Source organism: Lipophrys pholis, assembly GCF_963383615.2.
Source record: "Lipophrys pholis genome assembly, chromosome: 4".
NCBI lineage: Eukaryota > Metazoa > Chordata > Actinopteri > Blenniiformes > Blenniidae > Lipophrys > Lipophrys pholis.
This window is the reverse complement of record NC_137637.1, coordinates 10028754-10046514: the sequence shown is the minus strand read 5'-3', so window position 1 is coordinate 10046514 and position 17761 is coordinate 10028754. Positions and strand designations below refer to the sequence as shown.

General features: G+C 42.3%; 1 protein-coding gene across 2 annotated transcripts; it reads right to left on the bottom strand.

Moving 5' to 3' along the window:
- Window positions 1-31: 31 nt before the first annotated feature.
- On the bottom strand, window positions 32-8205 carry ift52 (intraflagellar transport 52 homolog (Chlamydomonas)). 2 transcript variants are annotated; one of them, XM_080461633.1, is made up of 14 exons: window positions 7919-8205; window positions 6358-6497; window positions 6099-6186; window positions 4981-5110; window positions 4803-4878; window positions 3756-3827; window positions 3534-3660; window positions 3366-3449; window positions 3195-3263; window positions 2957-3111; window positions 2799-2886; window positions 1953-2061; window positions 1737-1882; window positions 32-1667 (listed from the first exon to the last, which is right to left on the bottom strand). In XM_080461633.1, exons 2-14 carry the CDS (start codon window positions 6474-6476, stop codon window positions 1602-1604), a joined length of 1329 nt encoding a protein of 442 aa, XP_080317759.1. In that variant the 5' UTR covers window positions 6477-6497; window positions 7919-8205; the 3' UTR covers window positions 32-1601. The 2 variants fall into 2 exon arrangements, with proteins under 2 accessions (XP_080317759.1, XP_080317760.1); XM_080461634.1 differs by having other exon boundaries at window positions 7799-7924.
- Window positions 8206-17761: the final 9556 nt, after the last annotated feature.

Genomic DNA, 17761 nt, shown 5'->3' with positions numbered 1-17761 from the left:
TAAATATGTACTTGCAGGTAAGAGTCAGGTAGAATATTTTATGAAAAAAACCTTTTATTTCACAAATATAAGTATGGAAAACAAACTTACAAACGAACGCATTTGTTTTATGACGTCTTCATAGCTAAAACTGCAGACTCCTCCCACCTTCTCCAGCCTGACGACCTGCTCGGCCTCCAGCTGGGCCAATTAACAAAAGCTTTAAAGCTGCGCTGGAGCAACGAGGACGCTCACGAGCCCGAGGAAACCATGGAGAAGGGTTTGGACAGTAAAGGTGAGTAAAGCTGGTTTGATGAGGTCAATAATGAGCTGACTCAGGCCGTTTACACACTTCCAAGTTTAAATGAAAAACTTCTGTAATGATTGAGGTTTGTTTACACGGTGCTCAGAACCACTGAAAATACAACTTTTTGAAAAGGATTTGACCCGGTCTCTGTAAATTGTGGAAAATGCAGCTTTTCTATATCTCTGCTCCTGCACATGTGCATCACGGCTGCAGTAAATTGTTCTTCTGCATGTGCTTAGTAGATGGACAATAAGAACAATGTTCTCCTCCAGAGTGTCATGACTCAGAGTCCATAGTCTCCTGGGACTTTGCAGTTTTATAGTCGAGTCACCCGGAAAATACAATCAATGCCCTCGTCCATCCATATGAATGTGTGTACTCACCATTGTTAATGTTTAGATTGTGTTATTTCATTACAAAAACCAACTACACACATCTGTGGCCCAACATGCTCATTACATTAAGTGTTTCTGCTGTTGCTGTGTAGCGGGACCCAATTTTCAAAATGTTGAGTAACGAGAAACTTTTCTGAAACTAAAATGCAAAAACAATGTTTTCACTTGAAACGTTAAATGTAGCCTCGTTCTCATCGGAGTCTAAAAGCTGTCCAACATTGTGTCTTGTAGATCTGAAGAGCTTCGAGTGCTCGTCTCTGTGCGAGCTGGACAGAAAGTTTTACGGGGAGCAGAACTCGTCGGCCATGTCTGTGGAGCAGCTGTCCACGTCGAGGGCTTCCACTGGCACGTTTGCGGACGGGGCAGACGGCAAGCCGTCCTTCCAGGTCTCCCATCTGCTGTTGTCAGACACCGGCTCTCCTTTCCCGGGTTTTTCTCTGAACATCCCAAATCCTCCGGATGCCGACGGATACCAGCTGGCCGTTCCTCTCCAGGGAAAGTCCTCCACGCCGCAGGTGCTGTCTCTTCAGAAGCTGAAACTGATGGCTGGCCTTGATCTGTCCAACACTGAGCTCAGTGTCTCTCAGATGACGTGGGACGTATCTTTGATTAAATCTGAGAGCCCCAGACTGGATATGGAGTCCGACTCCCCAGCCTGTTTCTCCATGAGCGATCCAGAGAACAGTTGAATGTTTGGACTTATTGTCTGCCTTCATCCAGAAAACTGCTCAACTGTGCCATCAACTCTTGAAATTATTTTTTATTGATGAGATCATTTGTGATATAATGGCCATTTCTAACAAAGTATTATCTAAGTGTCGTATACCGTCCCTGTAGTTTTATGGTATCAAAACTGCGATACAGGTGGGAGCAGCTGAAACTGCGTAGTCCATAACAGTTGGACGAGTCCTTTGTTTGTTCTAATCCACAACTCTTGAATCCATTTGTATCGGCGTGAATCTGGCCTCTGCCTCCATGTCGTGTTCCTGCAAGAAACAACGGTTTGTTTCAAAGGGGAATTTGTTTCAGTTGCAGGAGAGTTTGAGTTCTCTTACCTGACTGAGCTTCTTGAACTCGACAACCTGAAAGAAAATGTATTCCAAGATGTGCTTTGCATCCCGCTGCTCTTTGTCCAACTTTGGCGTCACCCCCATGATTTCACCACACTTCCGCACGTAGAACTCCAGATCATCGTCTGTGCCTGTGAATACAACATTATGTACGGTACCTTCAAAGTAATAAAATGTTTGTAAAAATGAATTGCGGCATACATTTATTGGTGAGCTGTGCCAGGCGAACTTGCTCAGAGGAGAATGCTTCATCAAGATCGAAGAGCTCCAGCATGGGAGGTGGCAACTCATTAAAAGCAGGTGGGAAGACCTAAGGAGGGAAAAAAGTTTGCAAATGTTCCCTTCCAGCAGTGAATCCTAACAAAGTATGTGTGATGCCTGATTTAACAGAGGGGCTTTTCCTGCTCTGAGGTTACCAAGATCATGTTCTCAAGGAACCAGAAACTATAATGGGCCACATTTACACGTTTCTAGTGGAAATTGATTGCTTTTGCTTTTCAGAAAAGTTTACAAGGAGTTTTGAAAAAGATGTCCGTTTACAAAAGGCGGAAACCCTGAAAATGTAAGTATGCAGGGCCATAAGGTGGTGCTGTTTTTGTAATGAAACCACACATGAGGCAGAGAACATGTCCTAAACATTAACAGTGGGAGTACATGGACAGACGACCAAGTTGGATTGTTATATGGTGACTGTCGACTATAAAACTACCAAGTGCGGGAGAAGATGGAATGGGAGTGGTGACATTATGTCCATCTACTGAGCATGTACAGAACTATTTACTGTGGTGCACATGCGTAGTAGCAGCATTTTCTCCATCTATATGGGGAAGGAGTTGGACTTTTACAAAAGCAGAGCGTTTTCAAAAAGTTCCACCGTGGGAAACATTTTCAAAAAGTTTTCAGTGACTGAGCACCATCATGTAAACGGACAATGAATGTTTTGCGTTTTTACTTAAAGCGTCGTGCACACGGGGCCTGAGTCAATACTGGTTGCTATTTAAGATGCAAACTACCAAACATGAGATGTGAGACAGGATTGAAGCTTACAGCAGGTTGAAGCTGAGGCAGAGGGGTCTCAAACTGTGGTGTGATCAGCTGAAGGGGCTCATCTTTCACATTGAGCTGCTTGTATGCGCTAGAGGAAAAAAAAAAAAAAGCTTTAGTAATGCAAACAAACAAGAAGCTCCACAGTAAGCTGCACTCACCTGATGACTTGTGGCAGAGTGTCTGTGGAAAAATTGAACAGAGTCATGTTAAGGAGGGAGCTGAAGCCCCGGGGGTTCTCGTCCACCTCCTGTAAACACACTCGAGGCTGGTCTGACAAGCAGCCTGTGTCTGGCAACATGGTGTAATCCGTGATCTGCGGGACAGTACAGACAAGGACATTTTAAATGTGAGCTACTGTAACACCACTCTGCATCATGCCTCACTATATTGCCTCACCTCTGGGTCCTCGGCATCAATCTGATTGAGCTGAATATTACCAGTTAAGAGCCACTGGAGCACAACGTCCTGCAATGAAATGCAGCAAATAAACCAAAAAACAGAGTAGAACTGGTAGCAGTTATCCTTCTGATAATTCTTCAACAACAAAAAGACGTTGTCTGAGCTCACCATGATTTTACTGTTCTCCTCTTTGTCCACGTACTGGTCACTGAACATGTGGCAGGAACCCAAAACCGCCAGCTTTCCCGACTCCTTAAGAGGATACGACACATCTTTCAACACCATCATCTCTCATCAGTACAATTCCCAAACGTGCAGTTTCACTGTGCCTCGGACCTTCCCCTGATGGAGGGCCAGGACGGGCCTGTTGAGGGGGAAGCAGACCGAGCCAGTGGACAGGACGGCCACGGCGGGCTTCATGACACTCAGCGTGGCGCCATATGGATAAACGAAGGTCAGAGCCCTGCGCAGACAGACACACAACAGCTTCCACTCAAAAGCAGCTCTGGAAGATAAATTCACTATTATACGTAGAGGATACGACAGCGAGTCACTTACTGGGCGTTGTTTCCAATGTTTTCATCCTCGGTGATTCCTGTGACCACTTTGCCAGCAGCACAGCTGATCTCTCTGAACAGGAGAGAGAATTCACACAATTATAGACAAATTAACAACATAATAAGGACAAATAGCTTAAACACCCTTAAATGTCTTGATATTGTCCTATTTTGATAACTGGAAGGACACTGGGAAGTTTAACCATGTCTGACAAAACCAGGCTTCTATTCCATCATGCAATGCCAAAGAGTCATGTTGTTAAAACCTGTATCTGATTATAATTCTTATTTTGCAACATTCCTCTCACTGGCTTAAAAACTTCCCACAGTGGAGTATAACTTTCTATTTTTTTTTAGTTTATTTTGTCATTTCAAAAATTGGATTTTTAAGTAAGTGAGTGAAGGATACTACATTAGCAATACTATGATCACGGTTTACGTGAATGCTTAGATACTGAAAATCTGACAGTTCATTCTAACAGGACATTCTGAGCGTTCATTCCAGGATAAGGTTGTTCAGCTCTCAGCCTGACGAAGAAATAGAACTCAGCTACTCCGGATGACAACATACACACATACAGCTTTCATGACGCACATTGATTGAAGACGTCTGATTTCGGTTGGCAACAGACGCCATGACAAAATTGGACAATCAAGCCCAACCTATTGTCGAGGTGTGGCCCCCACCCAGAAGGAAAATGCTGAACCACGGAAGTTGGATACTTTGCTGGTCCTCCTGCTGAGACGTTCAGGGTCCAGCGCTGCGCATCGCATACGGCTCTTTACTTTCTCTGCTAAATAAATGGTAAAACGTATCCTGCTGTCTTGAGACCCTTTTTAAACAACCAAGTATAGGAACAAAGGACCCGGAGGAACCAGCGGGCTTAAGGCCAGGTTCCAACATGAGATAAATGCTACAGGACACATTCACAGTTAAGTTATTATTCTTAGTTTTTACTGAAAATTAATGAATAAATACAAAAAAGATGCTAAACACAAGAAAACCTCAAACTTTTGTATGATTGAAAAACCATGACGTGTCACAAACCTGTTCAATACACCGTCGGACACAAGTGCCTCCTTTGGATGGAAGTATTTGTAGTACACATTCCTCACAACAGCGTCTGTAGTGCCACAAAACAATCACCACAGAAACACTTTTTTATAATCATGATGTCTGGGACATTTGCTTTAAACTCTCATTTTCCACAAATCTCCATACACACCGTTGTTGACCAATATTCCAAACTCCTCCAGGAGGAAGTTGACATTTGTGTCGTATTTGACTTCTCCTCCCTCACCGAGCATGACTAAAATATTCCCTCCTGCATCCAGGTAATGCTTCAGCATTTCCAGCTAGATGAAAGAGGGAGAAAACAAGTAAAAAGTGACCATCTGATGCAGATGTTTACCACATTGAGATACCAGCTGGAAGGACTTGTGCCACATTAGATTGCACAGAAATCTATAAGGAAACATCCATCCATCCAACTTCTATACTTTCCACACATCCTGTGCAGGGTGGAGGAGGGCTGGAGCCCATCTCAGGGTACATCACAGGGCAAAGATGAGAGGCAGGACCCGTTTACATGACGATGATTTCCAGTGAAAACGAAAAACTTTGGTCGCGTTTTGGTGGTCCGTTTACACCACAATGGTGCTCTTGAGACACTGGCAATGATCTTTTTGAGTTGCTTCAAAGGTGGAGCTTTTTGAAAACGCACCGACTCGCCTGTAGTAAATAGTTCTGCACATGCGCGAGTAGATTGACAACAACAAAAACATTTGCCTTCAGAGTGTCATGACTCCCAGTCCATAGACTCCTGTGACTTGGTAGTTTAATAGTTGACAAGTCACCATATTAACAATCCAACTCTGTTGTCTGTCCATACGAATGTCTGTGTACTCGCCATTAGTAATGTTAATAGCATATTGTTCTCTGCCCGCATGTGTGTGATTTCATTACTAAAACAAACTGCGCCAACTTCATGCTAACTACATCATTTTCAGCATTTCTGACGTTTCCCTGTAAACGGACATTGTTTTCAAAACGTTGCCATGTAAACTTTTCTGAAATAAAGACATAAAAATGATCTGTTTTCACTTGAAATGTTGTGGTGCAAATGAGACCGAAGTGGTGCAAATGGGACCCAAGACAACTGCACACACTCATATTCACACCTCGGGGCAATTTCAGGTCGCCAATCAGCCTCACATGCATGTTTTTGGACAGACATGCAAACTCCACACAGAAAGGTCCAGCTGTTTTCTGAACCCACGAGGTGAGAGCGCTAACCACTGCTCCACCGTGCAGTAGGGAAACATAGCTTGACTTATAAATCACCTCTGACGCTGTGAACTTCTCTCTTGGACCCGCAGTTATCCACAACTTGACTCCCTTCAGCTTCTCCGACGACAGTTCTTCCTTCGTACTGGAGGAGACGGGAGGTAAATGCAATGGAAACAATTGCACATTACATTGTATAAACGTTCCCAGGGAAGAGACAATTTACTGGATTTGAGTGAAACTGGCACTTTGATCAAAGAAAAAAGTAATTACTCCATCCACAGGTGATGTGTTTCCTCACAAATACTTTATTTACCTTTGGACTTTCCACTGAGCTCGAAGTTTCTTTTGCATGGATTTTAAGCCATTGTTTAAGGTGAACAGCTCTTTTTTGGAGGCACTGAAGATCACTGTGTTGTGCTGCTCTTTCTCCATATTTCACTGATTCGGATTTCCCTGAAAAAGATGGAAAACACAGAATTAAACTGAATTAATAAAAGAATGGTTATTTCTGGTCATAATTCAACACATAGAAAATGAAAACACTAACAAATACTGTTCCCTTTAGTTGACAAAGAAATGGAAGAGGCAGAAGCCAGTGGCTTATTTATGCCTGTCCTGTCAATTCTATGAAAAACCTAACATTTGTACAACATACAAACAACAACCAAAACCAACAAAAGAAGAAAACCAGAAGAAAGCTATAAAAGACATAACAGTAACAATAATAATGATAGTCCCCATCTCTCATAATCAGTCTGAACTGTAACATCTAATCAGTTGGTATTATACAGCTTGTTTGAAAGTTAACAGCCAGCTACTACATTTAATTTCCTGGCTGAGTTTAACTCCCAGAAAAGAAACACATCCGAAATTTGGACACGAAGACACAAAGTGGAATCCAGATTTCGTCTTGTTTGCCCTCCTAAGATGTAGAGTAGACATATGTCACACAGAATAAAACATAAATACCAAATATATCACCCAAAATAGAATTAATAAAACAATAAACAGAGAATATGGGCAACACAAACAGTGCAACAGGATGTAATATACCCCTAAAATAAAAATTCTATCCAAAATACCCCGGAAAAGTACAACATTCAATACAAAATTATATGAAATATACAATATTCAATACAAAACACCCTGAAATGTGCAACAAGATGCAATATACCCCTAAACTACAACATACTCTGAAAGGCGCGATTTCCAATACAACATACCATGAAAAGTGCAATATTAAAAACAATATATACTATATAATGTGCAATACACAAAACCAAATACCCTGAAATGCGCAAAATATAATCAAATAGACCACTAAAAAGTGCGATACCCAAAACTATATACCCTGAAATGTGAAATATATAATACAATATACCCATGAAAACGAGTATTATGTATACATAGTACAATATACACCTGGAAATGCACAATATACAACACATTGCAGCCTCGGAAGAGCTGTGAAAAATACAAAAGACTAGAGAAGACTTTTGCGGTTATATATAAAACCGCAACAGACTTTGAATTCGCTAAATACACTCTGAGTGTCGTCCAACACTTTTTCGTCCTAAAAATGTTGTTTAGAATAGTCTTTAGATGTGTCATGAGCATGTTCTGCGCTTCGTTTAAGGGATGCCAGTCTGTTTATTGGCAGCTATGTGAGGAGATGGACCAGGTTGGTTTGTTTATTATCGTGTCGTAAGCTGCGCTGCTGTTAGCAAACTTAGCAACGACCTAACGGTAGTTACCCAGCTGTCGCTCCCTCAACCAGAGGCTTCACTCGTATTCACTGTCGTTTCTTTTCCATCCACTTGAACAAAAGACAAACAATAAGTAGCATTCCACTTCAGTCATGAGGTAAAACTTACCGTATAAAGGCCTCTACATGCTACCCATGTCCGCTCCTCCCCTTCATAGAAACGGCGTTCATGCAACCCATTTCCGCGAGTGGCCGCATGTGCGCAGAGTACGCGTGACGTCAAAATCCATCTGTCGACGGCGCGCAGCCCAAATTTTGTGACCGCGCGACCTGTGCGCAACTATGCGCGCCGACTGCGCATGCGCCAGTCTCTACCTATTCCGGTGCATCACATAGGCATCAATAGGATAGACCCCCCCCCCCCCCCCCCCCATTGTAACAGAGAGTTGTCTGTCTGTCTGTATGTATGGACAGTTGTCTGTCTGTATGGAGAGTTGTCTGTCTGTCTGTATGGACAGTTGTCTGTCTGTATTCCAATCCAACTGTCCAAAGTCAGAGTTGTCAATGTGTAAAATAATTTGTCAACGTGAACCTGAATCTGTAAAAGTCGTCTTGTAGTTCTGTCTGTCTGGTTTGGGGTATTTAAATGTGTAAAACATCTGCTCATCTGTATTAGAATTTGTACGTGTAAAAATATTTGTAAATCGTACAAAGAGTTGTTAATACGTACAAAGATATTTGTAATTGAAAAGTCGGTTTTCAGCATCAAATCCTGAAAATACAGAAAACTCACCAGTCACGAGTCGAGCAGTGTTCTTTACATATTCTTTACTTAAGCCTTCTGCTCCACTATCTTCTGCCGTCTGGAGGATTGGAAGTTGTACAGCTGGGTTTTGGTGCCCTGAGGTCAGGCTCCCAGGCACCTTCTGCTCACTCCTGGCGTGAAACAGCTTCCACTCTGGGCAAAGAGGAGCAGGTATGCCGCCACATAAGGAAGGTGACAAGGAGGAGCGGTCACACAAAAATGCTCAGCGTCCTTGACGACGGGGATGCGTGGACCAATGCGCATGCGTGGAACGCGTGCTGCCGCGAGACCAGAAGTCGAGCATGGCCACAATCGTGTGCGCCCCGCGGACACTCGCGTTCTCTGCGCACTCACGGACACTCGCGGACAAGGACAGCATGTAGGGGCCTTGCAAACGCTAACAAAAGAGGGTCTCCTCGAAGCGGTGCATTGTGGGAGAATAGTGGTATCCAAGGGAACCGTCACAGCAACCAAGCGGCAGCTCGCGGCGTCCAGGGAGAGCGAGCAAAGTGTTTTGCGTTAGTGCACCAGTGTTTAAAAAGGAAACGTTACAAACATGACCACGTTTGTTTAATAATTTGTATTTATTCCTTCTCGTATGCCAAATGTGATTGTGCTCTCGAATCATTCTTTTTCTTTTTTTTTTTTTTTTAATGTATTTGTTTCTCTTTGGCCATATTTCAGCCAGGAGGCCAAATAAATAAATGTTCACTTTACAGGGGCAGGTAATTTCTCTCTCTAATGTTTTGTATTGCATTACGTATTCTCTCCTCAGGCCCCCAAAACAAAGTGATTTGCACATGTAGTTCCACAATGTCTCCAGCAGGCGGCAGGGTTTCTTTCATAATCAATCAAGTACAATAAAGCGTCTTATCAGGCTTTTCTATCCAAACCCCCTCCGACTCTGTGAACCGCTACATTTCCTTTGATATACCCATATTGTTAACCACTCTTCCTCCCTTATATCTATTCCTCCCTTCATTTCCCCTTGGTTTTGACATATAAGGTGGAGTCTGTTTTCATGTTTAGAGCTCTAACAGCTGTTTGCTTGATTCTGCTGCACATTTTGTCTGTTCAATGACAAAATGTCTCATCTGTAAGTAATGATGAAAATCCTGTAGTTCTAATGACTATTCCTCTCTAATCCTTTCAAAACTGAGTAGTGTACCTTTCTTCATTTTCTCACATAAGGCCGCTAATTCTTCATTAGACCACACGGTGGAGCAGTGGTCAGCACACCTCCGGGTACTCCGGTTTTCCCCCACAGTCTGAAATACATGCACCGGGGCAAGTGCTAGAGCAAGAACCTCAGCCCCCCCCTCAGAAAGGATGACTATATTGTCGTATAGTTTGTATTCCTTTATTACTGTTTTCCAGATTTTAAGTGAAATTAAGCCTTAGGTTCTATGTATTATATATATATGTTTTGCATGTATGTACGTACCTATGCACACACACATTTATATTGCTTGTATGGGAGGTGGAATGGGGGTTAAGTGTGACTTCAATTGACAGGACTTGTGAACTGTGTGAACTGACCCCATAGCCTATAAGATGTTTTGAGGATCTGAGAAGGAGCTTATTTGTTTAATGTTTTTGTGTGTGTGTGTTTATAACAAATATAGTTTGTCCTTAAAAGAAAATCATGAAATAGCAAAATTAAGTGAATCAGCTGGATTTTTCACAACCATGCTTCATTATGTCTTTGAGTGACAATGGCTGTATATAGTACAGCATATGTGAAAAATGCAATAACATAGTGTTCTCATTCAAAGAACTGTAAACAAGTAAATAAAAGAAGAGTTTTGAACCTCTGTTCATACATTGAGATGTGGATTCCAAAGAAGTCAAAGAAAACATCAATACTAGTAAATGTTCAATGTTGTTAAGCCACTCCGGGACTCACCTCCAGTAAAGATTGAAATCTATCCTACGGGTCACAGTTCACTCTTTTATTTGGGAAGTCAAACTCCCTCCTGCAGACTGCAGCTGAAGAAGCTTCCATTTCCACTAGTTTGTTCTAAGATTGAATGAAACGGCTTTGAAATGTTTCACATCTGTCTGTAACCAAGACAAGAGAGAGATATCACTGGTGAATCATGTAACTGACAGGTTTCATTGCAAAAGACAAAAGGAGGAAACTTTGTACTTCAGTGTTCAAACTTTAGATGATGAACAGAAGGTCCACTTTTCATTGAGGACATTGTCTTCAAAAGCCCAGTGAAATAAAGGCTGTGCAAACTGAAGTGGTTCTTGTTTCAAGCAAAACATCTTAGAAAGAACAAATTGTCTTATTGTAATGCAAATACACATGATCTCTAAACGTCTAGGTTTCCTTTATGGAATTTTGCCTGAGTGAAACTGATCCAGGTCCCTGTTGGAGTCAGTCAGATCATTTCCATAGAGCCACTTTGCTTCAGCAGCACCAGGCTCCAGTGCTCTGGGAGAGTTTATAGTCCTGACAGTTGAAGACTGGATGACTGACAGCCGTCCTTCATGACAACAGAAGACAGAGACATCCTCCTCATCAGAAACATGAGTGTGATCTGCGTCCTCATCTGGACTCTCCTCTGCTGCTGCTTCACAGGTAAAGTCCAGAGAATCAAACTCGTCTCCTCTGTCAACACCCGTCCCTCTGAAATGAAGCCCACAAAACCATGAGGCTGCTTGATGTTGATCTGTTTCCTCAGAGAAAAACTGTCGTCCAAAAACCTCCCTCAGTCAGACTGACTAGAAACTGACCTGACTGCTGCACACTGAGACACTGAGACACTGAGACACTGAGACACTCCACTGAACATGTACACACATTCATAGACCGTGCAGAACCATGTAATGTTCCAGTGAGAAGGTTGCAGCAGTGATTTAAGTCAGAAGGCAACACGGCGAGAGATTTGGATGTTGACAGTGTCTCTAGAAATATGGACAGGAGTGGTACTATGTGCTGCCAGACTGTTTGTTGTTTCTTTTATTTTCGAAGCCCTTCTGGAAAATGGTACACATTTCATTGTTAAGATAGAAAAAGCTTGATAAAGATAATACTCTGATTACTTGCTTAACTTCTTGACTCTTTTAATCTGAGACCAGATGACCCACAGAGCCAACCTGCTATATTTGACAGTGACTGACCATATGAACCGCTGCACGGACACAAACGTTCCCTCATTAAATAAATTGAAACATGTCGCTTCTTACTTCTAAAACACTTCTGGCCCTCGCAAGCTCCATCAATGAGATGATGACCTCATATGATCCAGTGTGTTCCATCCTTGGACAGGACCCTTAGGTATGTCCCAAAGGGCAGGTTGAAAACCAAATGTGAGCCGAAAGGCTCCTCACTTTGGAAAAACCTGAACGCACGCAAGCACGTCAAGCACGTCAAGCACGTCAAGTCACCTTAGTTTCATCCATTCATTTTCTCCCATTTATCTGTTACCGGGTCACGGGGGTGACAGTCTGAGCACTGTCACCCAGATCACATCGCACCGATTAAGAACCTTCCTGCAGGTGGTGAGCCCACGGGAAGGTGGCACCCGGCGTGGGACACGAACCCTCTACCTAGAGATTTAGAATCTCATGCTCTACCTACTGAGCTCGCCGGGGTCCTCACCTTAGTTTCATGTAGTTTTAACATGTTGTAACATCTCCACAGTGGTGTTATAGTTGTGGTTTTATTGTTCAGGAATGATGTTCTGATTGTTCTTATTGTTTAGTTGTTCAGTGAATGCACTGTTGGAATGTAAGTGGCTGTGGGTGGAGCCTGGGGGCGGGTCAGGAGTGCAGGGGTGAGGAGACGGCCGCGGGAGAGGGAGTTGGACGTGAATGAAAGAGGGAGCAGCTTGGTCTGTAAATGCCTGGTTTATTGTGTTGGCGCGGTTACGGCCTACAGTAACCATGTTCCGTTCATAAATAAAGCGACTTTGTAGTCAAGAAGGTCGTCATTCTTCCCAACTTCCTGCGGGACGCTACGATATATTTATTCTATTTTAAATTTTATCTACTTACTTTGCTAAGTTTAAAAAACATTTTTATGTCATGATCTGTGTTAGGTAATATTAGTAGTGTCTTTAGGTTGTAACTGCTTCATTAGTGAACCAGTTGGCAGCTGTCAGTGTCAGAAGACGATGGTAGAGGCAGGGTCTACCACAGCTACTGCAGGTAAACATGCTGGCCTGGACGGTGCTGGAAGCGCTCTCTTAGCGCTCTTCATATATTTGTTTTTATGAATGAAAAACTTCCCCATCATCAGTAAAACATTAAATGTCTTGCAGGCTGTCAGCTATAACTATTCCAAATAAAACATAGCCTTTGTCCAGGTGAGATGGGGATGCAGATTTAGATGAGCACCAGAAATCAAAGTCTTCCCAGAAAGTACTGACAAATATACATTCAAAGCACAAGTGATCAACACTCTCAATATCACAATCACAATTCGGATGTACCCGAGCAATGGACAGTGGGTTTTTTTAATTACAGGACTTCTTTTGAACAAGGTAAAATGCTCTGTGGAGAACTATAGGGGTATGATTGTAGCAAAACTATTTGTCTCTTTGTATGGAGAGTTGTCTGTCTGTACCTGAATCTGTCTACCTACACCTGGAATAGGATATTTAGAGAAGGCCCAGCAATCGCCTCACTAATTGTAGAAAAGTGAAAAATGATTGATATGTACTCACAGCATGCAGTCGGGATTCCATCGTTGTCTGCACACCGTCTATGTCACATACGCTCAATGAGCCTGGGGCACAGCGCCGCCTGATGGCTGACAGTCGTTAACTACTGAGGCGCAGGGCAGAATGAAGGAGCCTGTGAGCCTGAGGTCAGGGCAGCAAAACCCATGCGTTACAGCTTCGATTCCTTCAGACAGCAGTGTAGCAAAAGTCACGTGTAAAAAAACAGCCAATTGTGAAACTGCGCGACTCATAACTGGTGAGTTGTCTGTATTTTCTGCATTTGTATTCGAATGTGAATTTTTTAGATTCAGGTTCACGTTGACAAATCCTTTTACACATGGATAACTCTGACTTCAGACAGACAGATTGAGGTACAGACAGACAGATTGAGGTACAGACAGACAACTCTCCATATGCATAGACAAATAGTTTGGCTACAATAATACCCCCAGAGAGAACGCTGCCACGAATATGGCTCATTTATAAAGTCATGTTCTTTGTTTACATTCATATTTAGAAACAAAACCTGTTGAATGAATTCGTCTTAATTCTGGGACGGTCATTGGTCCTTTATTTCACTGCTAACTGGGTCAGTGTTTCTGAGTATCATCAACACTGGACTAAATAGTTTGTCATCTTATTTCAGTACAATGTCACTGAAGAAAAGGCTGAAACTGCAGCAAGAGTTATTTTTTTTAAAGAGTAATGTCAGTGTGAGTAACATTACAGTGCACAAGGAGAACAACCTATTCACTCCAACATTTATCAACATGTATGATGTTGGATTATTTTAACTAGAATTCTTCTATGGAGTCTGCCATTTTAGCTTCACTGTTAGGCCCCGTTTACATGACAACGTTTCACGTGACAACACCTAATCCGTTAAAATAAAGGAGTGCGTTTACACTGCAGCAGCGGACACAGAGGCAACAATGTAGTTAGTATGGCGGGCCACTGGAGGGCGCTGTTGCTTGATTTTGTAATGAAACTACACAGACTTGTGCAGAGAACAAGACACTATAAACGTGAAGAAAATGGAGAGAACCTGACATCCGAATGGACTGATGACGCATCGGATGCTATTAGGGGTGAGTCTCAACTATTAAACTACTGATCTGGACGATAAAACTAGAATATGGACCGCGAGTCGTACCACTACTCGGCCGCCATGTTTGTTTACAACTGAATGAGCAGGAGGGAGGGGGAGAGATGTGCATGGGCAGTAACAGGCTCAGTAGCCTCCATCAGTCTCTGCAGGAGGGATTTGCGCCGTGAAAGAATCTTTCCACCTTGAGAGCCGATATAAAAACTTTGTGAAAGCAGTGCATCCGCAAACTGGTGTCGTGTAAACGGACCCCCCAAAGGTGAAGAAAGTTTTGCGGATACACTCGAATTCGTTGTCGTGTAAACGGGGCCTGAGAGACATTAGGATTGCATCCTTCCATTTTCCTCCATGTTGGTTGCATTGATACTCAGGCAACAGCCTGTTGATGTGTAAACAAGGAAGTGACTGCAAACCGGAGCCCGCCTCCGAGAACAGAGTCCATTGTGATTGGCGGAAAGTGTAAAACAGGAAGTGGTCAGAGGAGGCGGTTCACAGAGATGGAAGGAGAACCGCCTCTCTGATTCAAAAGTCAATGTTGGGGTAGAATCTCTCTCTCTCTCTCTTTCCATCCTTAAACTGGGGGAGCACGGCCGTGACCTGTGCAGCTGACCATGTGGTGAGAATGTCTTTGTTTAATGAATAATTGTGTTAATTCTTAAGTATCGCAGATCTGTTGTTTCCATAGTCAGCCACAGTTGTGGAACATGCAGAATCTAGAGAAGTTAGATAGAAAATTTAATCTGACAATGACTTTATATTAGATGTTATGTGTAAAATGTCTCATCGGGAGAATGATCGAACTTACAGCAGTGAAGCAATGAAAGGTGGCGAGACTGAGGAAGCTTCAGGTCTTAAATTGATTAGTGAAATGTGGATTAGCTCCTAATACTTTTGAAACAAACTATTTTATGAGATTAACTGTAATCCATCTAGAGAAGAGACGGGAGAGGAGGTGGAGCTTCAGGGTGAGAAGTAACATTTAAAAACCATATTATTATTATTATAATAGGTCCAAAAAGGAGAACAGGTCATGTCAAGTAGATTTTTTTAAAGATACATGTTTAATAATTAATTCACAGTACTATGAAGGTTTGGGTTAGGTGATCAGCAGCAATATTTCACGAGTGTTCTGAATATTTATAGGGTGAGATTCTCCATAATAACCAGTGAGTGAATTGTTTTTCCCAGTTCAGTTTTAAAATGGTTCACATTTATGCTGCACATTAGACCTGCATCTCTGAAGACATTCTGTATGATGAGGAGCAGGAAGGAGACAGGAGGAGGAGAGGACGGCCCAGGGCTGGAGGGGAGGTCTTAAAATAAAGTAGGGAAATATTTTACTGTAAAGGTCAAACTATGCAGTAAATAAAATTAACAGTGCATGAGCCTGTATACATCTACATTTCAGTTAAATGTCTGACAAAAACCCTAACACACTTTTTTTTATTTATGCAAGTCAAATGCTGTCACTGTCATTGCTATATGTAATGTTGTCTATTGTAAATACATGAATGCCATGCAGAGACATCAAGGACTGGAGAGTGAATCAAAGTGAGGGAGGGACAGGAGCAGAGAGAGCAACAGGTGAGAGAGAAACATAACAGAGCAACAGGTGAGAGAGAGAAAAATAACAGAGCAACAGGTGAGAGAGAAACATAACAGAGCAACAGGTGAGAGAGAGAAAAATAACAGAGCAACAGGTGAGAGAGAAACATAACAGAGCAACAGGTGAGAGAGAGAAAAATAACAGAGCAACAGGTGAGAGAGAGAAAAATAACAGAGCAACAGGTGAGAGAGAGAAACATAACAGAGCAACAGGTGAGAGAGAGAAAAATAACAGAGCAACAGGTGAGAGAGAGAAACATAACAGAGCAACAGGTGAGAGAGAGAAAAATAACAGAGCAACAGGTGAGAGAGAGAAACATAACAGAGCAACAGGTGAGAGAGAGAAACATAACAGAGCAACAGGTAAGAGAGAAACATAACAGGCCAACTGTTATGGTTTACAATGCGTGTTGGACCCAAACGCTGATGAGGAGATGGACTAAGTGAATAAAAGATTGTTTATTGGAACAGGTGGACCCACCAGAGCGGTTGAGGCTAAGCGGGGGTCAGGCAGTTGGAGTCGAGAACCGGAGATCCATAAACAGAGCAGCACACACTGAGTCTGCACAGAGGAGGAAGAACACGAGTTTGCAAAACAAGGTCCAAAAGGGCACAAAAGTTTTTTTTCAAAACACTGCGCTGGCCGAGCATGATACCACTTGAGTAAACGGACGATCTGGCGACGAGAGGAGAGTGATCCAGAGACTTTATGGAGGCGGTGATGATGATGGCTCTCAGGTGTGCAGCTCAGCTCCAGTGCAGGGCATGTCGACTCCGCCCACCACACTGACACACAAGGGGAAACACAGGAAAAGGAAAACAGAAAAAGCGTGGCAGAAGACTGTGACACCAACAGGCAGTGGCGACTGGTGGTAAATTTCTTAGGTGAGGCTCTTTATTATTATTCAATTTCAGCCAATGATAACTTCATTTAAATACAGTGTGTTTATAAACCAGATTACAGCAATCCTGCCTTATTTAGATTGAGAGAACTCCAGTGATGAAGCATTATAGTTCTTTTAAACAGCGAGTGAACAGAGAGCACTTATTAAGACTCTTTTATTAACATACTTAGAAACAAATACAAGCAGAAGCTTCATTAGTCCCTTTTAGAAAATCAATGTGTTTTTGGGGCTGGTTTACTGGAAAAGAGTCTGAGTTTAGGGAAAACAAAAGGTATATCAGGTATATTTTCAAACAACACATCAATTTATCTTTTAAAGCATTTTAGAATAATTTGAAAGAAACTTAACTGAAACACTTTAAGCTCTTAGATTTTCAGTCATTAATAAATATGAGCATATATAAACATTAACAAACCTGGACACATTTGCAAAATTCTGAACACATTTCTGTTTGTGTGCATTTAAAAATGACTATGATGGAGGAAGTTGAACCTGACCTGCAGCTTTTCAGCCAAATTTCTTCTTTCAAACTGTTAAATTAGAAGAGATGGAACAGAGTTAATAATCAGAGACTCACGGCTTGTTGTCTTCATCTCAACATCTTGTAGAAACACATGAGAACAAACCAGAACGGACTTTAAACCAATCACTGAACCAGGGGCGATTTAAAAAGAGCCCTAAGTCTCAGCCTTGAAATTATGCTGATTGGTTTAATTCTGTCAGTCATTCTGGTGTTAATCAGTAATTGGTGAGATTGCTACTAAGCCCCGCCTCTTCAGGGTGCCCCTCCCACCTTCATTGTCCAAAGTGTCACTTGTCCTTGGATATGACTTGGCTTTGTTTATTTACATGTTTATTTACAATGAATTGGTGAAATGAAGGTTCCTGCTTCTGTATGTTTGTGGCAAACAAGGAATCA

Excerpts from the sequence above, each read along its gene's own strand:
- ift52 (XM_080461633.1), bottom strand. The coding sequence starts at position 6,476 with ATGGAGAAAGAGCAGCACAACACAGTGATCTTCAGTGCCTCCAAAAAA. Across the intron at positions 4,879-4,980 it reads TGGAATATTGGTCAACAACG|ACGCTGTTGTGAGGAATGTG; the intron begins GTGTGTATGGAG and ends GTGGCACTACAG. Across the intron at positions 3,828-4,802 it reads TCCGACGGTGTATTGAACAG|AGAGATCAGCTGTGCTGCTG; the intron begins GTTTGTGACACG and ends TCTCCTGTTCAG.